Source organism: Hirundo rustica, chromosome 10 (genome assembly GCF_015227805.2).
Source record: "Hirundo rustica isolate bHirRus1 chromosome 10, bHirRus1.pri.v3, whole genome shotgun sequence".
Lineage (NCBI taxonomy): Eukaryota > Metazoa > Chordata > Aves > Passeriformes > Hirundinidae > Hirundo > Hirundo rustica.
This window is the reverse complement of record NC_053459.1, coordinates 24632757-24654902: the sequence shown is the minus strand read 5'-3', so window position 1 is coordinate 24654902 and position 22146 is coordinate 24632757. Positions and strand designations below refer to the sequence as shown.

General features: G+C 47.1%; 1 protein-coding gene across 12 annotated transcripts in view; it reads right to left on the bottom strand.

The window, feature by feature from the left end:
• VEPH1 (ventricular zone expressed PH domain containing 1) overlaps positions 1-17601 on the bottom strand; it is a 60506-nt gene extending 42905 nt beyond the window's left edge. For 3 of the 12 annotated variants that reach the window (XM_058421941.1, XM_040074267.2, XM_040074274.2), the window contains exons 1-6: positions 17495-17601; positions 11433-11502; positions 7842-7946; positions 7297-7524; positions 6648-6863; positions 3630-3804 (exon numbers count right to left, since the gene is read on the bottom strand). In XM_058421941.1, coding sequence (XP_058277924.1) covers positions 3630-3804; positions 6648-6863; positions 7297-7524; positions 7842-7919 — 697 coding nt within the window. In that variant the 5' untranslated portion in view covers positions 7920-7946; positions 11433-11502; positions 17495-17601. The other 9 variants (XM_058421938.1, XM_040074275.2, XM_040074270.2 and 6 more) reach the window with 9 other exon arrangements.
• Positions 17602-22146: the final 4545 nt, after the last annotated feature.

Below are 22146 nucleotides of genomic sequence, written 5' to 3'. Positions count from 1 at the left end.
CCCACGGATCAAGGCATGGCACTGGAAAAGCCGCTCCTGGCGTCAGGCAACCCTGTCTCTCCAGTGCAGGGTTTTCTGATGTCTAAAGTGAGACATTCAGGAGCCAAATGCGGCTCCTGACATCCCCCGCTGAGGAAAATCTGACCTGGCTCTGCCAAACAGAGCAGCTGTGGCTGCCCCTGGATCCCTGGAAATGTCCAAGGTCAGGTTGGACAGGGCTTGGAGCAACCTGGGACAGTGGAAGGTCCCTGCCCATGGCAGGGGTGGCACTGGATGGGCTTTAAGGTCCCTTCCCACCCAAACCATTCCAGGCTCCCTCCAGGCTCCTCCAATCCTTGGGTTCTGTAGTGTTAATGTGAATTTTACAGAGGAACCACCCAAGTCAAGAAATGTGTTGTCTATTAATCGTTGTTAGTAATGTGTAGACTCTAAGAAAGCTAGTTGTTTGTTTAAAGCATTATTTATGCCACGGGTTGATATAAAAATAATATTCCCCATCATAATCTGACATCACATTGGGAGGGAACGCAGCTGTATTATATTGTACATTGACTTTGTGATAATTTTATTGAAATTATTTTTGTAAAGTTGTTTTGTAAATAAAGATACTTTACTAGACTAAAACTCTCCACTCTTCTCATAAGCCAAAATTCTGAGTCAAGCCCCAAGTGGGACTTTTTCCACGTTTTGAAGCATGCAGTTTTAGCTGCTGATAAAGAAAACACAAAGAACAACATCTCACAGGAGCAGAGCGTCCCCATGCACAACCCTGGCCCTCTGGGGCCGGGTTTTAAGGTACATTTGGATTTGTTTGCTGCCCTCATGGGGTTTGTACAAGATAGAATTGCTTGCTCAGTGCCAGTGATTCTCTTCCCTCTCACACAAACTTATCCCAAATCCCCAAAAAGCCTAGGGCTGGATACAGAGCACAACAGCAGCTGCAGAGAGCCAAGGAACTGCTGATGATTTTCATGTAGAAAACAGAGCACAAGCAGAGAATGATGAATACTCACTGGGTATGTAACCATTTACAACAAGAACCGTTACTTGCTACCTGTTGAAGCCTCTGAACGAGTTATCATGAGGAATGTCTTATTCAAAGCAATTCCCATTTCCCCTGGAAGCAGCCCATCCTTCTTCTCTATTCCCATGTTCCCCTATCTCTCTCGTTCTCTACAGACGTCCAAAGAACACATTTTGACAAATTTCTCAACATACATGACACTTCCTCCTGACCATGACAGTTCCTTGCTGCCCTCGTACAAAAGTAGCAAAGAAAAGGTAAATTCCACTTTCCTGTGCCATTCAAGGGGGTTGTGCTTCATGCCCAAAGTTATATGACCTGCTCCAAAATCTTGGCAGCACTGCTTATTTAAGGGAAAAAGAATTGCTCTGATTACTGGAATTTCTCCTGTTACCCTGCAATAAAAGTGTATCTACGTTATAAATGCTTGGCAGTAAGCTTGACAAAAATCCCTCACTAAGTAATATCTGCAAATAACCTCAGCTGCAGAACAATGAAACATTACCTCTGTTCATCTCTGGCAGCCAAAAACCAGATCTTCAGAGTTACAAAAGCACTCGGGGTCCCAGCATTGTGCAAGGGCAAAACCACTCTCAAATCCTCCCTCTGTTCAGTGCCCTCCATTAAGTGAAAACAAATGTCCACAAAACGCAGCAGGAAAAGGAAAACCCTCAAAAAGATCTCCAGAAATCCTTCCTGCCTGCTTCCTCTTACTGCAGCTCATACCTGAAATGCTTTGTCTTGGAAGGAGCCTCCTGCCTCGGCTCAGGTTTGGCAGAGGACCCAAGGCAAAGCCTGGCCTTCCATCCTCCCTGACTCAGCTGGAAAACTTCACTCTTCCCGAGAGCTCTGCTCTTCCCTCATCACCTCCAGCAGCAGCACAGCTCACCTTCCACCCCTCTCTTTCCTTCCTCACCCAGCTACGCTTTCCTTTGTCAACAGCTTGGAAAACGCGGAGGAAACAGCGTTTTGGTGGTGAAAAACCTCTGCAATCCTGCGCTGCCAACGCAGATGAGGGAGCGAGGCTGAGCCGCAGCCCGGCAGCACGGGACTGCTCTGGAAGGTGCAGCAGCCACGGGACTCTCTGACTGCGGAGCTGCTGCTGTCCCTCGGGAATGGGAATGAATAAATAAATAAACCCGTGCGACCCCCGGTGCTGATGCACGGTGTCAGTGCGTTCAGAGCCCTCGCTCGCCGGGGCAGAGCGGCCAGACCCTTTCTAAAGAGCTCTTTTTTAGCTAATGAGATAAGAATCCGGCTGTGCAGCCCAAGAGCTGCCCCAAGTAATGAAAAACTCCAGCTCCTCTCCAGCGTTTGCGGGCAACGGGCCAAAGTTTGCTCCGCCTGGTGCCACGAGGCCGAGCCCCGTCTGTGCAGCCCCACAACGCGGCTTTGTCTCCAAAAGCTGCCTTGGAAATTCATCCTCTGCAGCTTCGCCTCCTGCTCCCTTCAGCCAGCAGCTCTCTGTTCCCAGCCCGCTTCAGGCGCAGCTTCTCCCGCCTCAAACACCAATTACGCGCAGCGTCGTTAAAGCCGCTGCGCAAAACAAATCATTGTGCCGGCTCCGAGCGGCCCCTTCCAGGCTGGAATTCCCAAACCTGATACCCACAGCAACATCTGCTGGTGGAAGAACATAAATACACAACTGGGCCGTGCTGAAACCTTCTGCTTCAAACCCTTCTGTGGGCGCGCATCGCTTCTCCCAAAACCATGGATTTATTCGCTATTTCTTTCTGTTACTACAAGTGGCAGTGCATAATGTTAGCACGTTAATAAGTCTTAAAATAATAAATTTATAAGTTCACTTATAAATGAATTTATAAATTTATAAGTACAGGATGGACACGTTTATTCTAAGGGCTTAACATCTTCATAACAATGTTCTTTTAATCATTAGCTATCGCTGCTTACTGCTGTTACCCCCGCTCGAAGGAGAACACTGATTTTACCACTGCAGTAGCACTGTATTGCAACAAACACTGTGAACTTTATTACTCCAATTCAATTGGAGCTCCTTTTATAGAGGAATGAATATTTTTGGCTTTTTAAACCACACACACACACAAAAAAAAAGAGATTAGCAACACTGTTCTATATAAAGCTAATAACATAGGCAAAATGAAAGAACCACTACAAAGCTTTTATATCTTCCATCTGACTATTCCACCACAGAATGGGATTAATTTCGTCCCCATTTCTCCTTTGGAGCCTTGCCAGTGACACTAAGAGGAAGGATAAGAGCTCCATGGCTGGTGCCTCATATCAGGGCTGATAATTTGGAGTCCATTAGCAGGGAATATTAACGAGTACAGATGTATTTCCTGCCCTGTGGGTCAGCCAGTCCATCCCAAAGCCTCCAGAGGTGCAGTAAATTCACATATTCCTCGAGGAAGTCTGTTATTAGAGTGTGATGAATACATTTGATCACATTTATAGATATTTCCATAGGTCTGCTTTCTACAGCTCACATGATTTGTTTAATGGTTGGATTGATCCCGGAGTCCCTCCCGCCCCTAATGATTGATTGATTTTGGAAGATGCCTAGCACAGCCTAACTGACCTGGTGACACTCCTGGATTAACCCCAAACTCTGGGCTGGGCCTACCTTGAAGGACGCTCCTGAGGATGGTTTCTGTGTGCTCAGCCAGCAGCTCTGCCTTGGCAATGGCAGCCAAGGACAGGTAACTGGACATGTTCCTGCACAGCTCCTTATTGCCCCTCTGCAGAAATTTCACTGCCACTGGCACAGCCAGGGCCATCACTGGAGGCCGGTTGTAATTCTGCAAAAACGTGGGGGAAAGAGAAAATTAATAAAAAAACCTTGTGCTGAGCAGAGCAGGGAAACCGAAATCAAAGCAACAAGGGGGAAAAAAGCAAAAAACTTGTCAAGAAAGGTCATGTTTTGGTAGCACCACTGAGGGCAGGAGTCAAAGAAAGAGCAAACACAGAAATTTAAATTCCTACTGCAGCAGGAAATGTTAAGAATTGCTCTGTTTCTGTCTTCTGCTAGAGGAAGCAGAAGGGCACTAACAGAATATGCGATGCATAAATACAAATCAACATAAATAAAATATAGAAGATATGACCTGTGTAACTAAGTACATGTTAACATTTCTAACCAGACATTTTGTGTTTGGTGCTCCCTGGGAGGACAGAGGCTGTGTCCATCATCCCAAAGCACAGGAAACACCTTGGAGCAGCCACTCCCAGTGACTGCACTGGGAAACTTGCTCACTAAAGTGCAGTAGCTTTAGTACTGATCACTAATTAGCCTGTAATTGTTAAGATTTCATTTAAAAAAAAAAAATTATTTAAACTCACAGAATCCCAGAATGGTTTGGGTTGGAAAGGACCCTAAAGCTCATCCCATTCCACCCCTGCCATGGCAGGGACACCTTCCACTGTCCCAGGCTGCTCCAATTCCTGTCCAACCCGGCCCTGGGCACTGCCAGGGATCCAGGAGCAGCCACAGCTGCTCTGGGAACCTCCAGCCAATTCCTCTGAACACTTTGAGGTTTTTCAGGAGTGCAAACTCCTCTTCCTAAAATGGCTCCAAGCTTCTGGGATCTCAGAGTGTACGCTGGGGTTTTGAATCAAGGTCAGAAAAGGTTTTCTGCTCTTATTTGTGCAGAAAATTGTGTGTACAAACCACACACATCCACTGCCCGCTAAATTCCCACAGCAGTGGGACACGTTTGTGTGTGACTGAGGACCCACATTCCCTCTGGAGCCTCCTTAACCAGCGCTGTGCTCTCCCCTCCGCTCAGTTCTGAGCAGCTCTTTGAAACTGGAGCACATCCCCGTTTCTGAAAATAATCCTGCAATGTGATTATGTCTAATTAGCAGCTGAAATCCCAGGCAACCCCTGGAACCCAGATGTTTCAGACAGCAGCTACAGAGCAGTGCAAAGGAAGGCAGAGCAGACTTTCTGGACTTTCACTCTGGAGCAGCTCTGAATAGAATAAATTTAGACTGAGAAACCCCCAAATCTGTTATTCCACAGAGTTTGAGTGGCTCTGAGGATTTTTCCTTGGAACAGAAACTTGCCAAGCAGCGGACACTCCCTTCCAGAGAGTCCTGAGGAAAAAGGGGCTGCAGCCACCCTTTGGTGTCAAGACAGATAATTCTGGCAGCTGCTATATGACCAAAAGCTGCATCCTTAATGAGAAAAGCCCTTCAAATAAATGGAGCTTTCTGCAGCAGCATGTTTAAATCAACATAATGCCTCGTTATGTTTGGCTGAGACACCACGGAGCAGGAGCCAAATGCTGCTCCAAGTTATTGCTCTGCTGCTCCACACAAAGAATGGGAAGATAAGGCTTGGCTCTCTGAGTAGGATTTAAAAGATCTAAGAAAATTCCAAAGAACAATTCTTTTTTTTTTTTTTTCCTTTCCCCAACCCTTACAATAAAGATAAAATCCTTAGTTAAGAAAGGTTTGAATTCAGAGGGAAGGAGAAAGGTTTCATTTGTTCCATGATAAACATCAGGGCAGGAAGGCACACTTAGAAAATGTGGAGGTGACAATGAAGAGCAGATTTCAATAAAGTGATACAGTGATGTTTGCAAACCTTGGGGACCTCCCTGCTGCTGATATCAACACAGACCTGCCTGAGATCCAGCCCAGCTGGCAGATATTCATTATTGTTCCAACTGTCCCCGACATCTGCTGGAAAACCTCATTTTATACCTTTTTTTTTTTTTTAATGCAAAGGGACTTGCCAATAAAACCTCTGTTTTAGGGAGCAGCAAATGTACTTCTATAACTCAGTTGTGGCTGCCTCATCCCTGGAAGTGTCCCAGGCCAGGCTGGACAGGGATTGGAAAGTGTCGCTGCCATGGCAGGGGTGGCACTGGATGGGCTTTAAGGTCCTTCCATCCCAAACCATTCCATGATTCTCTCAGTTACCTCAAGGATTTCAAGAGAGGAGGAATCAGAACAGCGCAATTCCCCAAGCTCCTAGTTTTAAACATAACCACTCACAAGCACCCAAAAAGGGAGTTACAGAAGCATTTTTAAAAAATAAAGCCTGTTTGGCAAGGAGAGCACTCTTGCTTTCAACCCAGCTCTGCTGGAACCCTGGGCACTGGGAATTTCAGACTTTCTGTGCTGACCCCCAAGAAAATACTGAATTTGACCTGAGCCCGTGGAAAAGGCTTCCAAAGTTGAGTGACAGCACTGGGATTGTGAGTGTGGAGTTTGAATAGAAGTGTGTGATAGCACAGGGCGGAAAACTTTAGATAAAGCAGGATGGAGGATTTAGGGCAGAGGCCGAGTTCTTTTTCACCTTCTTCTCCATGGGTCTGGGTGGGATTTTGTAACTGGGTAGAAAAGCGCACATCGCAGGCCAGAGGTGGTTGGTTATTGGGTTAAAAGTGAAAACAATTTAGGTGTCATTCCTTAATTAAACAGTTCATCCTTAAAAGGATGAACTCTCTCTTGTAGAGAGAAAGGCACGGCTCCATTTTTACTTTGTTAGCTTGAAGTGCTGTAGAACTCACAGTTTGTGAGACTGTAATGCAGATAAGAATTAATAAACATCTGAGTCCGAACAAGAAACACCATCTGGAGCATTTAATCCCCACTCTGGCAGAACAAGAAGATAAAAGCTACACAGCTCTACCTGCAGGATACAGCTCATGATGTCAGATGCAATTTTGGCGTGCGGGGCATCCTCGTCTTTGCCGGAGGGTTTCAGGTTGTGCTCCAGACACGACTCCCAGAGAGCCACCAGGGCTTTCCCGTGCTTTTCGATGGATGCAGTCTCCCTGATGGCCGTGGTGATCCGTGTGATGCAGATCTCCACCACAGCCTGGTCGTTGTCATTGGTCTGGTAATCCTGGGGCACAGCAAAACACATCTGCCCGTGAGCTGGTTTGGCAGAATGAAGTTTTTGTAGCGGTCAAGTGCCCATTGTCCCACATCCACCGTTACAACAAAAGTTCAGCGTGACAGAACTCTGGAATTCGTCATGCCACAGGTCTTAATTCTCATTACAGGGGAAGGTATGGACCCCTGTAATCTCCTATAATCTTTAATGTGCTTTAAATAACTATTTAATAAAAACTACTGTAAAGATGTGCTTGAAATATCTTTGAAGCTGGTGGGAACTGGATTTTGTTCACATTTTAAAACTATTTTTAAAGCACATTTTTAAATACTATGCTTTGTCCTTCAAGTCTTATCAGAAATCTAAATCGTTTATATCCCCCCCTTATTGACACAATATAATCTGAGATAATAAAATTTATTAAGGACACTGTTCCACTCACTGCAGCTGAACTAATGATTCTGATCTGTTCAAGAGCTTCGGAGAGGCTTCCTTCGATCTCAGCATCCTCCAGGGAGAAGAGATCCCCCGCCCGGGACAGGTCCTTCTGTGCCAAAACCAGCCCGAAGAGATGATGCATGGCCCTGCTCAGCCGCCCTCTGCAGCACCATGGGCACGGAGAGCTCAGCTGGGGACAAACCGGGAACAATCCTGGCCAGGAGCGATCACTCTGATGGGAAGGAAAAATCTGGGCTGTGGTTCAAGGCTTCCCTGGCCCCAGCCTGAAAGAAAATGATAACAGGGAAAAAAAAAAAAAAAAAAAAAAAATTCAGCAAATGTGTTGACTGACATATCCCAGTTTAGCAAAGGTTTTTAAATGTGTGTGGAAGTGTCAGACAGGACCCCCTGAGCTAAAGACATCCTTAAGCACGTTCATGAACCGTGGGAATTTTTACCCTCAAACACTAAGCAGAAATTAGATTAAAATTAGATTTAGAAATACATAGTAACTGAACCCAAGGTTTTCTTCCTTTCCGTGCATGTTACCTGAGCAGGCTGGTGCCCGGACCAGCTGCTGTGGGATCCAAACCCTTTTCCCTGGTCAGCAGCAGAAGGGTAAAACATCTTCCTTTGTTTTCTGGGTTGTTGAGTCTTGACTCCAAAAAAACATTATTAGCAAGATTGAGAAGATAACGAGCTTTGTTTAGAAAAAAACTGTCGCTTTTGTTGCCAAAATGATCCCCAGGGTCTTTTAAACTCCTGTAAAACAAAGCCTTGGCTGAGGTGAAACTCTGCTCTTCTCCTCTGCTGAGGAATGGAGCAGAGGCTGAGCCAGGCTCTCACTTTGGGAAGTGTCCTGCACTTGAGTCCTAAAACTCTGCTTAGGTGCCACTCCGGGTGTCAGCTCCTCTGGATTCTTCTCCTGAGCTGACAAAGCCACAACATATATCACTTATTATTATTATTTGAGATATGAAGTACCCGTATTTTATTCTCTTTTACAGGGAGGGAAAAAAAAAAAAGAAAGTCAAATATAATCATAGAAGCACAGAACGTTAAAGAGTTGGGAGGGACCTTAAAGCCCACCCAGTCCAACCCCCTGCCATGGGCAGGGCCACCTCCCACCAGCCCGGGTTGCCCAAGGCCTCAGCCAGCCTTGGCTTTGAACACTGCCAGGGCTGGAGCATCCACAGAAGGGGCAAAACCAAAGCAAAACACTGAGAAGTCTTTTGGAAGCAACTCCCCGGAACAATCGCTGTTTCAATAGGCAGCACTTTGCACTTGCTAATGCCACCAGCCAGCGCTCTTTTAATTTCCCCAGCTCTACCAGTCCCATTCCACAGGACTCCCAGTTCCACCAAGCAGCAGCAGAAAGGAGCTGAGGTTGCAAATCCCGAGGCACAAATCACCCACCTGAACCACACAGGGATGGTGGGAGCTCAGATACTCTCACCCTACTCACACTCAGCCATTCCCAAGTCCAAAAATAAAAGTTCAGAAAGCCCCAGTCACAGATTTTTTTTTTTTTTTTTCCCCCTTTTTACCTGCTCGGGATCCCCCCAGGCCATCCTCAGGGATGGGGACAGGTGCTCTGGGGACAAAGCCTGCCCCTTTCCTCCTCTCCCCGGGGGCAGCATCCAGGGGCAGCAGGAAGCCGGGAAGGGTGGCAGGCAGGGATCCCGGAGCTGTTAATTGCGGTGCCACGGGGAAGGCATCCCAGGAATGCGGACTAAAGCAGCCTAAAAGTTACCCAGGGCTCCGTCAGGTGACTGAAGGAACCCGAACGCAGGGAGGCCTTATCTCTGAATGAGCTGCTCTGTTTCCAGGGCAAAACACAAAGCCTGCTCCACTTGAGGGCAGTTGTTTTTAATAGAGGAAACAGAACTCTCTGTGTTAGTGGAAAGCTATCCTACCCTGGGAAGGAGGGGAAACAGCCCTCGGTAAGCTCACACTGCTGGAAAGAAAGAGAGCAAGCGAACGGCCTCCTGGAGAGGAGATTTCCTGGCCAAAGGAATAAATGCTGTGGTTCTGCAGCCTATACACGAGCACAAAAGAGGGGCTGAGGTTTGCTTTGGCTTTTAACGTGAGCCTCAGGAGCAGCACGACAAAATGTGTCCACATAAGGCAGAAAAGTGCTCCAGGAAGGAAGGTGCCTCTCTTTGATCAGCTGCTCTGAAACATGCAGCCCCTTCTGCAGGAGCTGGGCTTCATCATCCTCCTGGGTCCCCTCCAGCTCAGGATATTCCCTGAGCCTCAGGAATATCATTGGCATTTTGCAAACGAACCTTCCCGGGTGTGCTCCTGCACAGGGTTTCTCAGAGAGGTCCTGAGCTCTACCTGAACAGAGAATTTTATGGGAGTTTTATAGACAACACTCAGGATAACGCAGAAAAGCATTCATTTGTTGTGAGCCCTTGGAAATGGAATGATAGCAAATCCTCTTAATGCTTACATTGTGTAACAGTGCTGGAAATACTTTCCTTGCATCAGCATTAAAGAGAACTATTCCTAAGCATTTCCTTGCCCACTACAAGATTTGCTATTAATTAGCAGCAGGCACTGAGCAGGAGGGAAAACAAATCATGTATCTTATAAAATGTAATTTTAAATTTTTCTTTTTTTTTAAAGGGTCAAGCTGAGCAATAGAATTGCTGCAGGGTGTAGTTCCTGAGGTGTCTCCTCACCTGGAATCTCCATCAGCTTGACTCCACACCGCCCACCAGAGTGTTCTCACTTGCTGTATTTGTGTCCCATGCACAGAAGCAATGGAAAAGGCTTTGGCCAAAGTTTGTGCATCCTGCCTGGATCCCCCTGGCACTGCATTAGAGGGGATTCAGAGCAGGGATTTGCACCTTTCCAAGGCCAGAACGTGGGGAACAAAGCAGGAACTCCAGCACTTGGAACAAACTTCAAGTCATCGTTATGCAGGAAAAACCCCTCAGCTTATAACACAAACCACTTGCACTGGTTCTGGTGCAGTCCCACATTAATTCCAAGGTTTGATCTCGTTTTCAACACCTCCTTTCCCTTTTCATGCCGAGCTGAAAGAGCCACCCTTTCCCTGGGACCTTGAAGCTGCTCCCCTCCAAGGTGAGTCTCTCCACTTGCTGCAGGCACAGCGTTCTTACCAAAGCTCCTTATCAGAAGAAATCAGAATAAAAGCCAGCCTGACAGGTTTCAGAGCTTGAAGCTACTGAATTGGTCTGTTTGCAAAATAATCCCCCCAATAATAGAAGATTAACAATAAAAAAATTCCATGTAAAAGGGCGGTTGGACCTACAGGCATCCAAAAGCCAGCTGAACTTGAGCTGAAAAGCTGAGCCTTACAGTTTATCAGGAGCCCAGCTTCTGCAGAATGACATTAGAAGGACAGGAAAAAAGTCTCTCTTAAACCAAAGAGGAAGGGAGGAGATTAAAAAAAAAAAAAAAAAAATTAATATATTTACAGTGAAGGAAATTCTACAAGAAAATAATTTCCTTAGCTTCCAAAAGACCTGAAATGTAAATCCAGCTGCTTGGTTTTCTGGGTGTTATCCCACTGAAAACAGAAACACAACCCTCAAACAATCGTGCAATGACATTTTTTATCTAGTTCTGTGCCACACAAGGTCCATCAGGAAAGCCTTCACTCTGTTTAAGGAATTTTAGGGAACTCAGGCCACTGGAGTTCACGCTAAGTGAACCTTTACAGGATTTTCTGGTTTCTCCCTTGCTGGAGCTGCGGTGAGGACAGGGATGCTCCCAGGCCAAGCAGGGTTCCCAAGGAAATGCAAGTAATTATCAGAGCCCCCACCCTCTGTGATCCCAGTTTGCCACGGTTCTCCCCAGATGCTGCAGCACAACTCCCACAGGGGATTTCTTATTCCCCACGGAAGGGCTGAGCCACCACAGGTGTCAAAGCTCTTTGTTTAACACAAGGCCATGCTCAAATTCTGAAATCTTCAAAAATCTAAAAGGAATAGAATGAGCATCTGGTTCTAAAAATTCCACAGGAGAGGAAAGTGATCTGGGAATTCCTTCGAACTGGAAAGACTCATATTGGAGAAGTAGGAGCTGTTTTATCATGGTCATTTTGGGCACAGCACAGCTCAGAGCTTTGAGTAACTTAAAAAAGAAACAAAAACTCCCTTCCCTTACCTGGCAGCCGTGTTGCCATGCTTAACTCATGGATTACACAGAGTGCTTTGGATGCCTTGGGTGAAAGGCACTGGAGGAAAACAGAAGGAAAATAGTGTTAGTGACTCTTTGCCTTTCCAGACTTTCCAGTCCCTCAGGACTCCTCCAGGAATGATTGGTTTGCACCAAACAGGGTTTAATTCTCCTGACCTGGGCCCTTAAAGCCAGGAGAACAGCTCAGCTGAGCCCTGGGCTGGTTTTATTCACATTTGCATGGAGTGAACAGAGCAGGTTTGGATTTCCACGCTCTGGGGATAAATGTTTGCAACAACTGCATATTTACTTTTAGTTTCCTTTTCTGTGAATAGCAGGAAGATCAGAATCATCTTCAAAGAAAAATTTGAGTTTCAGGTAGAATTCCCTTCTGTTGAAATTCTTCTTCCCCATCTTACAGGAAAAAAAAAATTGTGGAATTTCTGTCTCAAAGAGTTACAGAAGTTTGCAATGTTGCCAAGACTGCACTGACCCAGGGGAAAAAAAGAAGTCTGGATACATTTCCCAAGAACATCCACACATGCAATTCAGGGACAGAATATTACAAGACATTTCAGAGAACCTTTCCCCTCTGTGTTGCACTAATCAAAATTGATTTTATTTTTATGCTTGGAAAGCATTCACTCCCTAAAACAGAGCTTCCTTTCAAAACTTGGAAATAAAGTTCTAACATTTTTCAGTGAAAGAAAAGGATTAAAGATTATATAGAGAGAGCATCATTTTCACACAGGGTGAATAGACTACAGCAGTTCCCATGGGATCAGCTGCATATATTTAAAATCTTCCCACAAGACAACCATTGTTTCCTTGAGCCTCTCTCCTTTTTTCTGTCAGGACAGGTTTCCACACTTCACATCCCTTGAAACCCCACGGATGCTGCGCTGGAGCAGATGATGAAATGATAAATTATGAAGTCTATCGATTGACTTTAACTCCTAAAATTAATTTTAGGGGTTAAAACTCGATTTTACTAATGGAACACCTCATTGCAGAGCTGGGAGCTGACTTGCTCTCAGCATCCAGCTCTTGGACACAAGGAACCTGTGTCCCTATGGAGGCCACTGCAGGACAACCAGGAATTACAGAGCCTTTTAAGAGATCTTTCCTGATGGAATTCCAGGGCTGTGCCACCACCCACTGCCACCCCTGAAGGCAGTTCAGGGGCCTCCCAGATGTGTGAATATTCTCCCCTGGGATGAACTGGTTTGATCAGCAGGTTTAAGGGTCAGAATCTGCCTGAACTGAACCAGATCTCACCCAGCTCTGAGGCAATTTTGGCTGCACAACCGGGGCAGAAGCCATGGCTGCAGAGGGGCAAGAACGTGCTTAGGAACTTGCCAGCTTCCACTGCTGCAAACACACAACTTGACCAATTTTTTCTATAAATAAATTACTTGATAATCTAGGTGCTGCCAAGACCCAAGAAAATCCATTTTCTCTGATTTTCAATCTCTAAGAAATCATATTTGGCTGTTGGTTGAGCACACACTGATGCTTTTATATAACAGTTCATAAGACTTAGCATTTTTAACATCAGTAAGGCAGATTTGTAAGAATTCCATGTTTAAATATCTCCACGATATTAAAATATTAGGCTAAACTAAACAACACGGTGCTAAGATGGAATAAATGTCTTCATAACAAACACCAATTCCATCACTGTCACAGTGATGCTGTCAAAAGCTGCTCGTTTTCAAGGGCTGCTTAATGAGCTTTTAGATCTGTGACTTATTTTCAAGACTGCAGTGATGTTACAGGAAAAGAATTTGGTTTAAATTTTTACAAAGGGAATAATGTGCATTTCTGTCTAAAGAGTGAAGGAGGAAATGGGGCAGAGCGTGAGGGACTACAGGGTCAGAATACAGGGATCCTGTCATGAAAAATGCCACTCTGGCAGGGAAAATTGGACTAGGGCGGTAAATAAATGCAAAAAATCACTGAACCCCTAAGTCTCCTGAAGCAGCAGTCACCAGACAAGCACTGAACGTCCTCAAGTTCCTCCCAGGTACCTGACAGTCCTCCTCAGTGTCTGGTGAATTTATAGGACCAGCAGCTCCCCACTCTGCCAGGGCTCCCTCAAAGCAAGGCTCGAATTCTGGAGCCCAGGGACAAAGTGCCGCCGAGCACGGTGAGGGGAAGGAGACAGCTGAGCCCCAGCAGGAGCCAGGGGCACTGCAGGTTCGTGTCCCACACACAGACACTGCTTTTTCCTTCCCTGGCACCTCCAGCCAACTCTCCCAGGCATCACTGTAATACATTTCTACATCTCCTAACCACAGCTCCTGCAGTCAGAGAAACCCAGGAACAGCCTGGCTGTTAACGACCACACTCCCTCCAAAACCTCCTCCATTATTTAACACCCAGCCCTGCTCCTCAACTCCCCTCCTCGCGGTAATTTATTCATTATTCAAACCGTTACACGAACACATATTTAAGTTATTCATACCTCTCAGAAGCGAGACCTCGGAAAAAAACATGAATAATTGATGGCAAATTGACGCTCTTTAGAGAAATTCGGACGGGCTCCATCCCAGCTGCCAGTGCCCCTTCCATCCCCCTGGCTCTGGTATGTGAGCGAGGCTGCTGGCGGGTGCTCAGCCCTGTCAACCCGACCGTACAGTCTATTCAGTTACCCTGGAGTTGTCATGTGGAATCAAGCAAACAAATATCTCCTCTCCCTCCGCCCCAACCCCGGCGCTGGAAAACACATCAGGAATAATTCCTCACCCAGCTTAATTTGGGCAGCAGCTCGAGTGAAAGTGCTCCCAGCTCGATGCGGAATTTGAATTAGTTAAAAGGATTTATCAACAGCCGGTGGTTACATTCAGTTAATTAATAACCTGCTTAAGAGTAACAAGGAAATTGCAGAAGTTAATATTACTTATGGGGCCTCTTCTCGAAGGCTGGAGCCTGTCAGTGCCTCTGGAGGAACTTTAACCAAAGGAAAAGCCAGGGAAGAGCAGGACACTGAGGAACCGCAGCCTTTCAGCTGACACTTGTGGCATCTCACCAGCTCCTGAACCTCAGCCAGCCCTTCCAAAGGGACCTGCCCAGGTGGGACCCGTGCCCAGGACCTACCTGAGCGCCTCCAGAGCTTGGCAGCTGTAAGAGAAACCATCTCCAAAGCATTCCAGAGGCTTGTGTTTGTTCCACGCACACCTGAACCTTCCCCATCAAGCACGTCCATACTTTTCCCCTTAACTTCCCTCTGACAAATGAATTCCCACCAAGTCAAGCTTTACTAAAACCGACCCCACGGATCCAAGCCTGGCTGTGTCCTCCTCTCCTGGGAGAGCACGGGAGCAACCCCCCCGCGGGGAGTGTCCCAGCAAGGACATTTTTCTAATAATAGCCAAAGAAATATCAAAGGAACCAACTGGGAACAGCCAAGTGTGAGGTCAAGCACCCTTGGGCAGCTGCTGGGAGAAAGGAAAGCCTGTTTGCCCAAAGATAATGAGGAGAAACGTTTGTACAACTCTTGTTAGCGCTTTTGTAATACTGGAGGAGTTTATAAACTACAGGCTTTTTAAAAATCTGCTCCCTAGAATACACATTCAGTCACACAGGCCCTCAATTTTGATGGCAGTTCCTCCTAATGGTTTTTTCGCTCCTGTTCATTGCACCACAGCCTGGGCAATCAAATACAAAATTAATGGGGGGTGAACACATTCTTTTAACAATGTTAAAGTTGTTGTTGTTCTTTAAGGGAAATGCAATTGTGCCTTTCCTACATCTTCCTTTTAGCTCGGGAATGACTGGAACACAGCTGGCTCCTCTCCCACTTCTTTGAGACTGTAAAAAAGCTTGTGAGATGGTGGCAGGACAGAAATATTCTCACTCTGAAATTCATTTTCTAAACAAGAGATTTTAATATAATAGATTTCACAGGGCAGGAGGGTGACTAGGAGAGGACAAACGGTGTTGGATTTCATTTCTACATCTGATAATGACTTTATTCATTGCACAGCAGGAATTCAGAGCTTCCTTTGCTCACCATGAATCTAATTTTGACCTCTAATAGCAACCAAAATCACCCAGACATTGTGGATTGCCCATCCCTGGAAGCGTCCAAGGCCAGGCTGGACTGGGCTGGGAGCAACCTGGGATAGTGGAAGGTGCTCAGGGCAGGAGGTGGAACAAGATGAGCTCTAAAATCTTCACTGTAATAATAAGACAAACCAAGATATTGCAGTAATAAAACAAAAGGGTTCACACACATCTTGCCCCAGCCAAAAAAAGAGAATTTGCTTTATGAAAATAGGTTTTCCCCCATCCTAGGAGGGAGAAAAAAAACCCAAAAAACCCAAAAAACTTTCATTATAACAGCTACAATGAATGACGCCCTTTTTCAGCAAAGCCCTGAAAATATGTATTTTGTTAGACTTTTAAAAATAAACATCTTGTTAGGGAAGAGACAGACTATTGTTCTCCCTCCAACTAATTGGGGAAAAGCAACAGAATATTCCATATTCATTACATTTCACCAAAATGACTCATGTTATCTTCCCCAGACAAAGCGTTTTAATTTTAATAACGACAACGCCGACAGCTACAATACTGTTCTTGCAGAAGTTTGCTTGTAAATAATTAACAATTGTAGTATAATGACAGAGGGGGGGTTGATAGCTCTATTAATTTCACAGTCAGGCTGGAGTCTCTTTAATTTCGGGTGTTCATAAGGGCCCACTCCCCTCCCAACATAACAGGCTAATGGCAAAATCAGGTTTATGACCCTGCAGCCTGTCCCAATGCCAAAATCCTGGCGTGTGCCAGGAATCAGCCGTGAAAAACCAAAGGGAATTGTGCAGGACCCATAGATCACACCTCCAGAGGGTTTCAGTTGGGCTAATAATTGTCTGGATTTGAGGCTGAAATCTGGGATGGGATAAATAACGAGTTTCAAATCCTGCTCTGTGCTGGGGTGGCCTCAGCAGGGGACGGATCCTGGACAGGGCACCACTTATTAATGGCCTTTAAATATGTTCACTCCCAGGTTGGCCAGGCAGCACACCCGTGAATGTTCCCCTAATCCACTCATATCCTTAAAATCAGGCAGCATTCCCCTGATTCTGACTGAATCAGCCAGGACACAAATGCCTTGAGGACCACGTAAAGGTTTCTCTTGTTTTCATACCAAGGCTTGCTTATTCTCCAGTTACCGTGTACCAGCCACAGTCACAGCCCCTGCTGACATTAAGTGAGGTTTTCCCTGAATAAAACTCTGGGATTATAGCCCAGGTCTTGGAGGAGGCGAACCCTGGCCAGCCCTGGCATTGCTGCTTGGGTTTGCAGGTGGGTATTGCCCTGTGCAATGCTCAGAGCTCATTAACAGCTGCCCTGCTCCAAAGCCTCATTTGCATCACAAACCCAACAGCTGCTGCGCCATCCTGGTGATAAAGTTTATCACAAACAGGGAAACTCCGCATACTCATTTCTTTATAACCGCTCCTGCCCCAGAGAGGTCTCCAAAATACTCACAAGCAAAAAAACAAACCAAAAAAAAAAAAAAAAAAAAAAAAAAAAAAAAAAAAAAAAAAAAAAAAAAAAAGTCACCTCAGCCTCGCTTTGGACAAACTCAAACACACCCAGCCTCGTTTTTACATCCCCACCCACATTCACATTTCAGGTCACATTTTCATTAACCACCTGCATCATTTCCCCACCGAACGCGTGTTTTATTACCCCAGGCATCTCCTTCCACTGGCTTTGCCTTCCACGGACAGGGCTTCCTTAATTGAGCTGCGTAGTTGATGAAGTGTGCTAATTGAGCTGCATAACTCTGCTGCTGCCGGGGTTTCAGACCCTGAACCCGACCCAACATCGAGCGCTGAGCCGGTGCCACCGGAGCTGCAGCTCCGCGAGTTCAGGAGCCCTTTAACAGCTCCGCACTCCTGACATTCCTGTAGGGCTTTCGCACTTCGGAACACCCGAAGGGGTCAAAAGCTGCATTGGGCTTGCACAAGTTTCTTTAAGGAGAGCCAGGACAAACAAGGGTTCCGTCCCTGAGAGCAGCAGCAAGGAAAACTCACCCAGGAGAGCAAAAGCGGCTACTCCCGCACGGATAAAAACCCGCCTGACTCCAAGGACTGCTCCATCCGCGCTGCCGGGTCCTGGGCAGGAGCCAGGAGCCTTTTAGAGGGTCCTGGAAGCAGGAAGGAGGAGCGGTATTGATAGGTAACCGTGAGGACCTGCCGGTCCCAGCTGCCCGTGCTAAGAGCTCAGCAATCAGGGCAGAGACACCACGTCTGGAGCCAGGGCTGGTTCCGCACAGCATCCAGCTGTTTCTCACCCTAATTAAGTCTATAGGCTAACAGGGATTATTAATATTAATCACCTAGCCTCTGAAGCTGCTAATGAAACCAGCTAATCCATAGCAGTGGATATTAGCACCGGGATTTGTGCTGAGTTACACGGGAGAGAAGCAGTACCTGCTCTACAAAGTGCTCACCCCTTCCCTATGCACAGGTTCTCCTCCTGGCTGCGGAGAGATGCCTCAGGAAGGCACAAAAAAAACCCCTAAAACATCTGCTGAATAAAGCCTTCCATCACGAATGCTGCACCTCAGAGGAGCGCAGGGCTTTGAAAGGGGAACACGCTTCCACCAGCACCTCATTTCACAGCGGCAGCAGAGCTAAGCAGCAGCAGTTACCTGGGAGCTGAAGGAAACCAGGCAGGGGAAAACAGAAGAGAGGCAGCACCTCACAGGAAACGTTATTTGAATTAATTAACACCAGCACTGACGTGGAAGTGGCTTGGCAGGCAAAGTTTTGTTTGCTGGATTTGTACAATTCTTTGTATAAATAAGCATGAATCTGTAGAATGCTGGATTGGAAAATCCGCGAGATTACCAAACCTGTTGAGGCAAGAGCTGTCAGGTCTAGTCTTACCTGATGTTTGTCCTGACCTTGCTTCCCCAGGCAAAGTTTCTCAACACTCCACACTTAGGAAATTACTCATTAGCCAGAGACTTTTCCCCACTGCATTAGGAACAGAGAGCACCAGATCACTGGTTTGTCCCGGTGTCTGAATTAATGATTCTTTGCTCTCTCAAATGTCTCCTTTTGAAGGAAACATCTTTTCATCTCTTTCTCACCCTGCTCGTGTTGTCCTGTCCTGTCCTGAGCAATCCTCACTAAGGTTTCACTTCCTCAGTTTCTCTGTGTTTTGGGGATTTTGTTAGTTTGGGTTTCTTTATGGGGTGGTTTGGGGTTTTTTCAGTGGTGCCGCTGCATCTGTTTTGGTTTTCCTCCAACATCCTCCCTAACCTGGCAACCTCCTGCTCCAGAAACCAACTCCCTGAATTTTCATCACATTTTGCAGAGAAACCATTTTCCTCTCACAACTTCAAAATTTAAACCAATAGTTCCTGCAAAATAAAACAAGATCAGATCCTTTGTGTCCAAAATGTGGTTCCCGGCTTTTCCCCAGCAGGTCTGAATTTATCAAATCGTGAGGTGTACACATTGCATTAAAACCAAGTAATAGAAAATTCAGTGCTCACCTTTCAAGTCCAACTCGGTAGGAAACCGATTCAATTTTGCTGTCAATTACGTTAGGGAGAAATAGGAGAAAATAGGGAAAAAAAAAATCAGATTAATGCATTCTGAGATAAATGGTATTTCAGGTAAGTTTAATCTTACTTTCAAGAGGTGCAAACTCATCACATGCACCTACATGGAGGAGCCTGGGAGACTCAGCACCAAAACAGTTTCACCCTCACCTAACTGAATTAGGGTTTCCTTTTTTTCCCTCAGCAGGACTCACGGGACAGGACGAGGATTTCAGCTGGGGCCTGAAATTCCATATCCAGTTTTAACTGACTTTAACCATAGAGGCAATTTTCTCCTAATCAGAAGTTCGATTGGCCCTTTGGTCTCCCTTGTCAGGCTGTAAATAGATGCTCCCCTCTCTCCTCGGGAGGACAAGGATTAAAGGAAGACTACACGGAAAAGAGATTGAAACCTGCGGGAACTGGGGGTGGAGACCACGAACTTCAGAGATGTTTTTAGGATGTTCCAGATCTCAGCTCAGCAGATTCTTCAGCTTAACTTTATCCATCTGAGCAACAGTCTCATCTTTTTAATTATTCAGTGTCCCATCTCTTAGAGTGGGAACTAGGCTGGAAGGTGCCTCCAAGTGACCATCAAGTCCAGCCCCAGCAGGGGGGTCAGGGCCACCTCCAGCTGGATTTGGAACCATTTTCATGGCTATCCCCAGGATTCAGTGCATCCCTGTCCTCCTTGGACCGAGAAGTCTGTTTTTTTTGAAGTGAAGTGCATTTATCACTTCTCATCCACAGAAAAAACCTTCTTGAACATCTTCAAATCCCTGACATTTCACCTGTAAAATGATAAAATCTACTTCAATTTGCCACTCTAACAGTGCCTTCAGCCCCCCCCTGTTTTGCTCCCAGAAGGGGTTAATGCCACACATATGCACACCCCAAGGATTTTTACATTTTTATAGCAAGGCAACAAAGAAACTCACTTAATGACAAGTTCTTGGACTGATGCATTATTCATTTTGTTATGTGACAGCAGAACAAAACTGTAGCCATAAATATATAATGTTACATACCACTTTTAATGTCGTTTACATTTATGGAGTAATTGGCTGTCTTCCACATTATCTTCTCTTTAGTCACTTCTTTTTTAAGGCAGTGTCATGAAATGCAGCTTGTGACTTCAAAGATGTGTTTGTTCAGGAACAGGGACAGCAGCAGGCCAGGATAAAGCCAGGCATCTCAATCTCTCTTTCTGAAAACTTTCTTGAGTCTCTGGAAGAGTTTTAGAGGTATCTTTACACCATTTTTCCACACACAAATTGCTTTTTTGCTCCTTTTTCCTATGATTAACAGGACTTTTTAAATATCCAGGAACAAAAGGAGACAAGGTGAGAAAGAGGACCTGTGATGAGGCTACAGCACGGATCCAAAGGAAACGGGTGGATTCAGGACAACGTGCTTGCCTGAAGGATCCCGCCAGGAGCTCTCCTCCTACAGCCACGGAATCCTGGAGTGCTTGGGATGGAGGGGACACCTTCCACTCCAGCCCCACATAACAAAACCTTTTCCTTCCACAAGCCTGCCACTAAAACTGTTACTAATCCTCCTGCTTTTGCCCATCCCCAGCAGATGAGTGTCATGAACATAACGGGGAATTTCACCGTGCCAGACAACTGCAGCTCAACTGCCAAAACCAACACTGAATCATTGCCTGAGCAGCAATTAAACTAGAACAATGCAGATACCCAGAGCCTGCCTTTAATCATTCCCCCAGCCCTGTGTTAATTAGCTAGGCTGCGGCAACCACTGACATGATGAGCCTGTATGAGAATAGAAAGTAAAACTGAATTAAAAATTCAGTAAATTATACAACACTCTTCCCTATCAAAATATTCTAAAATATTCATGCCTGGCTTTCCAGGACCTGAAGGGGGCTTGCAAAGAGGCTGGAGCGGCACTTTTCACGAGGGCATGGAGTGATAGGACAAGGAGGAATGGCCTTGAGCAGAAGGTGGGCAGGCTTGGATGGGATACTAGGGAAAAATCCTTCCCTGTGAGGGTGGAAAAGCCCTGGCACAGGGTTCCCAGAGAAGCTGTGGCTGCCCTGGATGCCTGGAAGTGTCCAAGGCCAGGCTGGATGGGGCTTGGATTGACCTGGGATAGTGGGAGGTGTTCCTGCCCATGGCAGAAAGCAGGATGGCATCAGCTTTAGGGTCCTTCCAACCCAAACCATTCCATGCTTCTAAAAGGACAAAGGTCCCTCCGAAGATCCTAGGATTGTTAATTGGAATTATTTGTATCGCGGTCTTCATCGATCAGATTAACTCTGTTTAAGCCAGCAGGTGGGTGCCGGGAAGTTCTCATGATGCTCTTGCATCTCCCGCAGGTCAGGGGACGATCTCGCCCCTCTGCCCAGCCCTGAAGGGCACATCTGGACAAGGGGAGCAGCTGACCCGCTGTGAGCCCTTCCAGCGTTCCCGGGGCCGGGATTCAGGGCTGAATTCCCGTGCTGGGGGTGTCGGGGCCGAGGGGCCCGGCGCCGCCCGGCTCCGGCGGCTCCCGGCCCTCAGGCGCCTGAGGCCGCAGCGCCGCGCGCCCGCCGCCAGGGGGCGCCCCGCGCCCGCGCTCTGAGGCGATGGCGGCGGGAACGGCGGGGCCGGGCCGGGGCTGCGGGGACGGAGCTGCTCCGGGCATCCCCGCTACGGCCGGCATCCCCGTATCCAGCTCCTCCCGGTGCTCCCCTGCTCCCTGTCTGCCCGCGGGGACGGAGCTGCTCCGGGCATCCCCGCTACGGCCGGCATCCCCGTATCCAGCTCCTCCCGGTGCTCCCCTGCTCCCTCTCTGCCCGCGGGGACGGAGCTGCTCCGGGCATCCCCGCTACGGCCGGCATCCCCGTATCCAGCTCCTCCCGGTGCTCCCCTGCTCCCTCCCGGCCCGCGGGGTCTCCCTCGAGGCGAGCCCGCCGGACGCCGGAGCAGCGGCCCTGCAGATCCGTGCCGGCCCCGCTCGGGCCCCTGTCCCCCGCTCCCCGTGCCCGGAGCCGCTCCCGATGCCGTTCCCGGTTGTCATTCCCGTGTCCTGCCTCTCCCGTTCGCGAGGAGCCGCAGGGAAAAGGGGAAGGGCAGCCCCGGGGTCCCCCGTTCCCGCAGGGATGCGGCTCCCCGGGATGGGATGCTG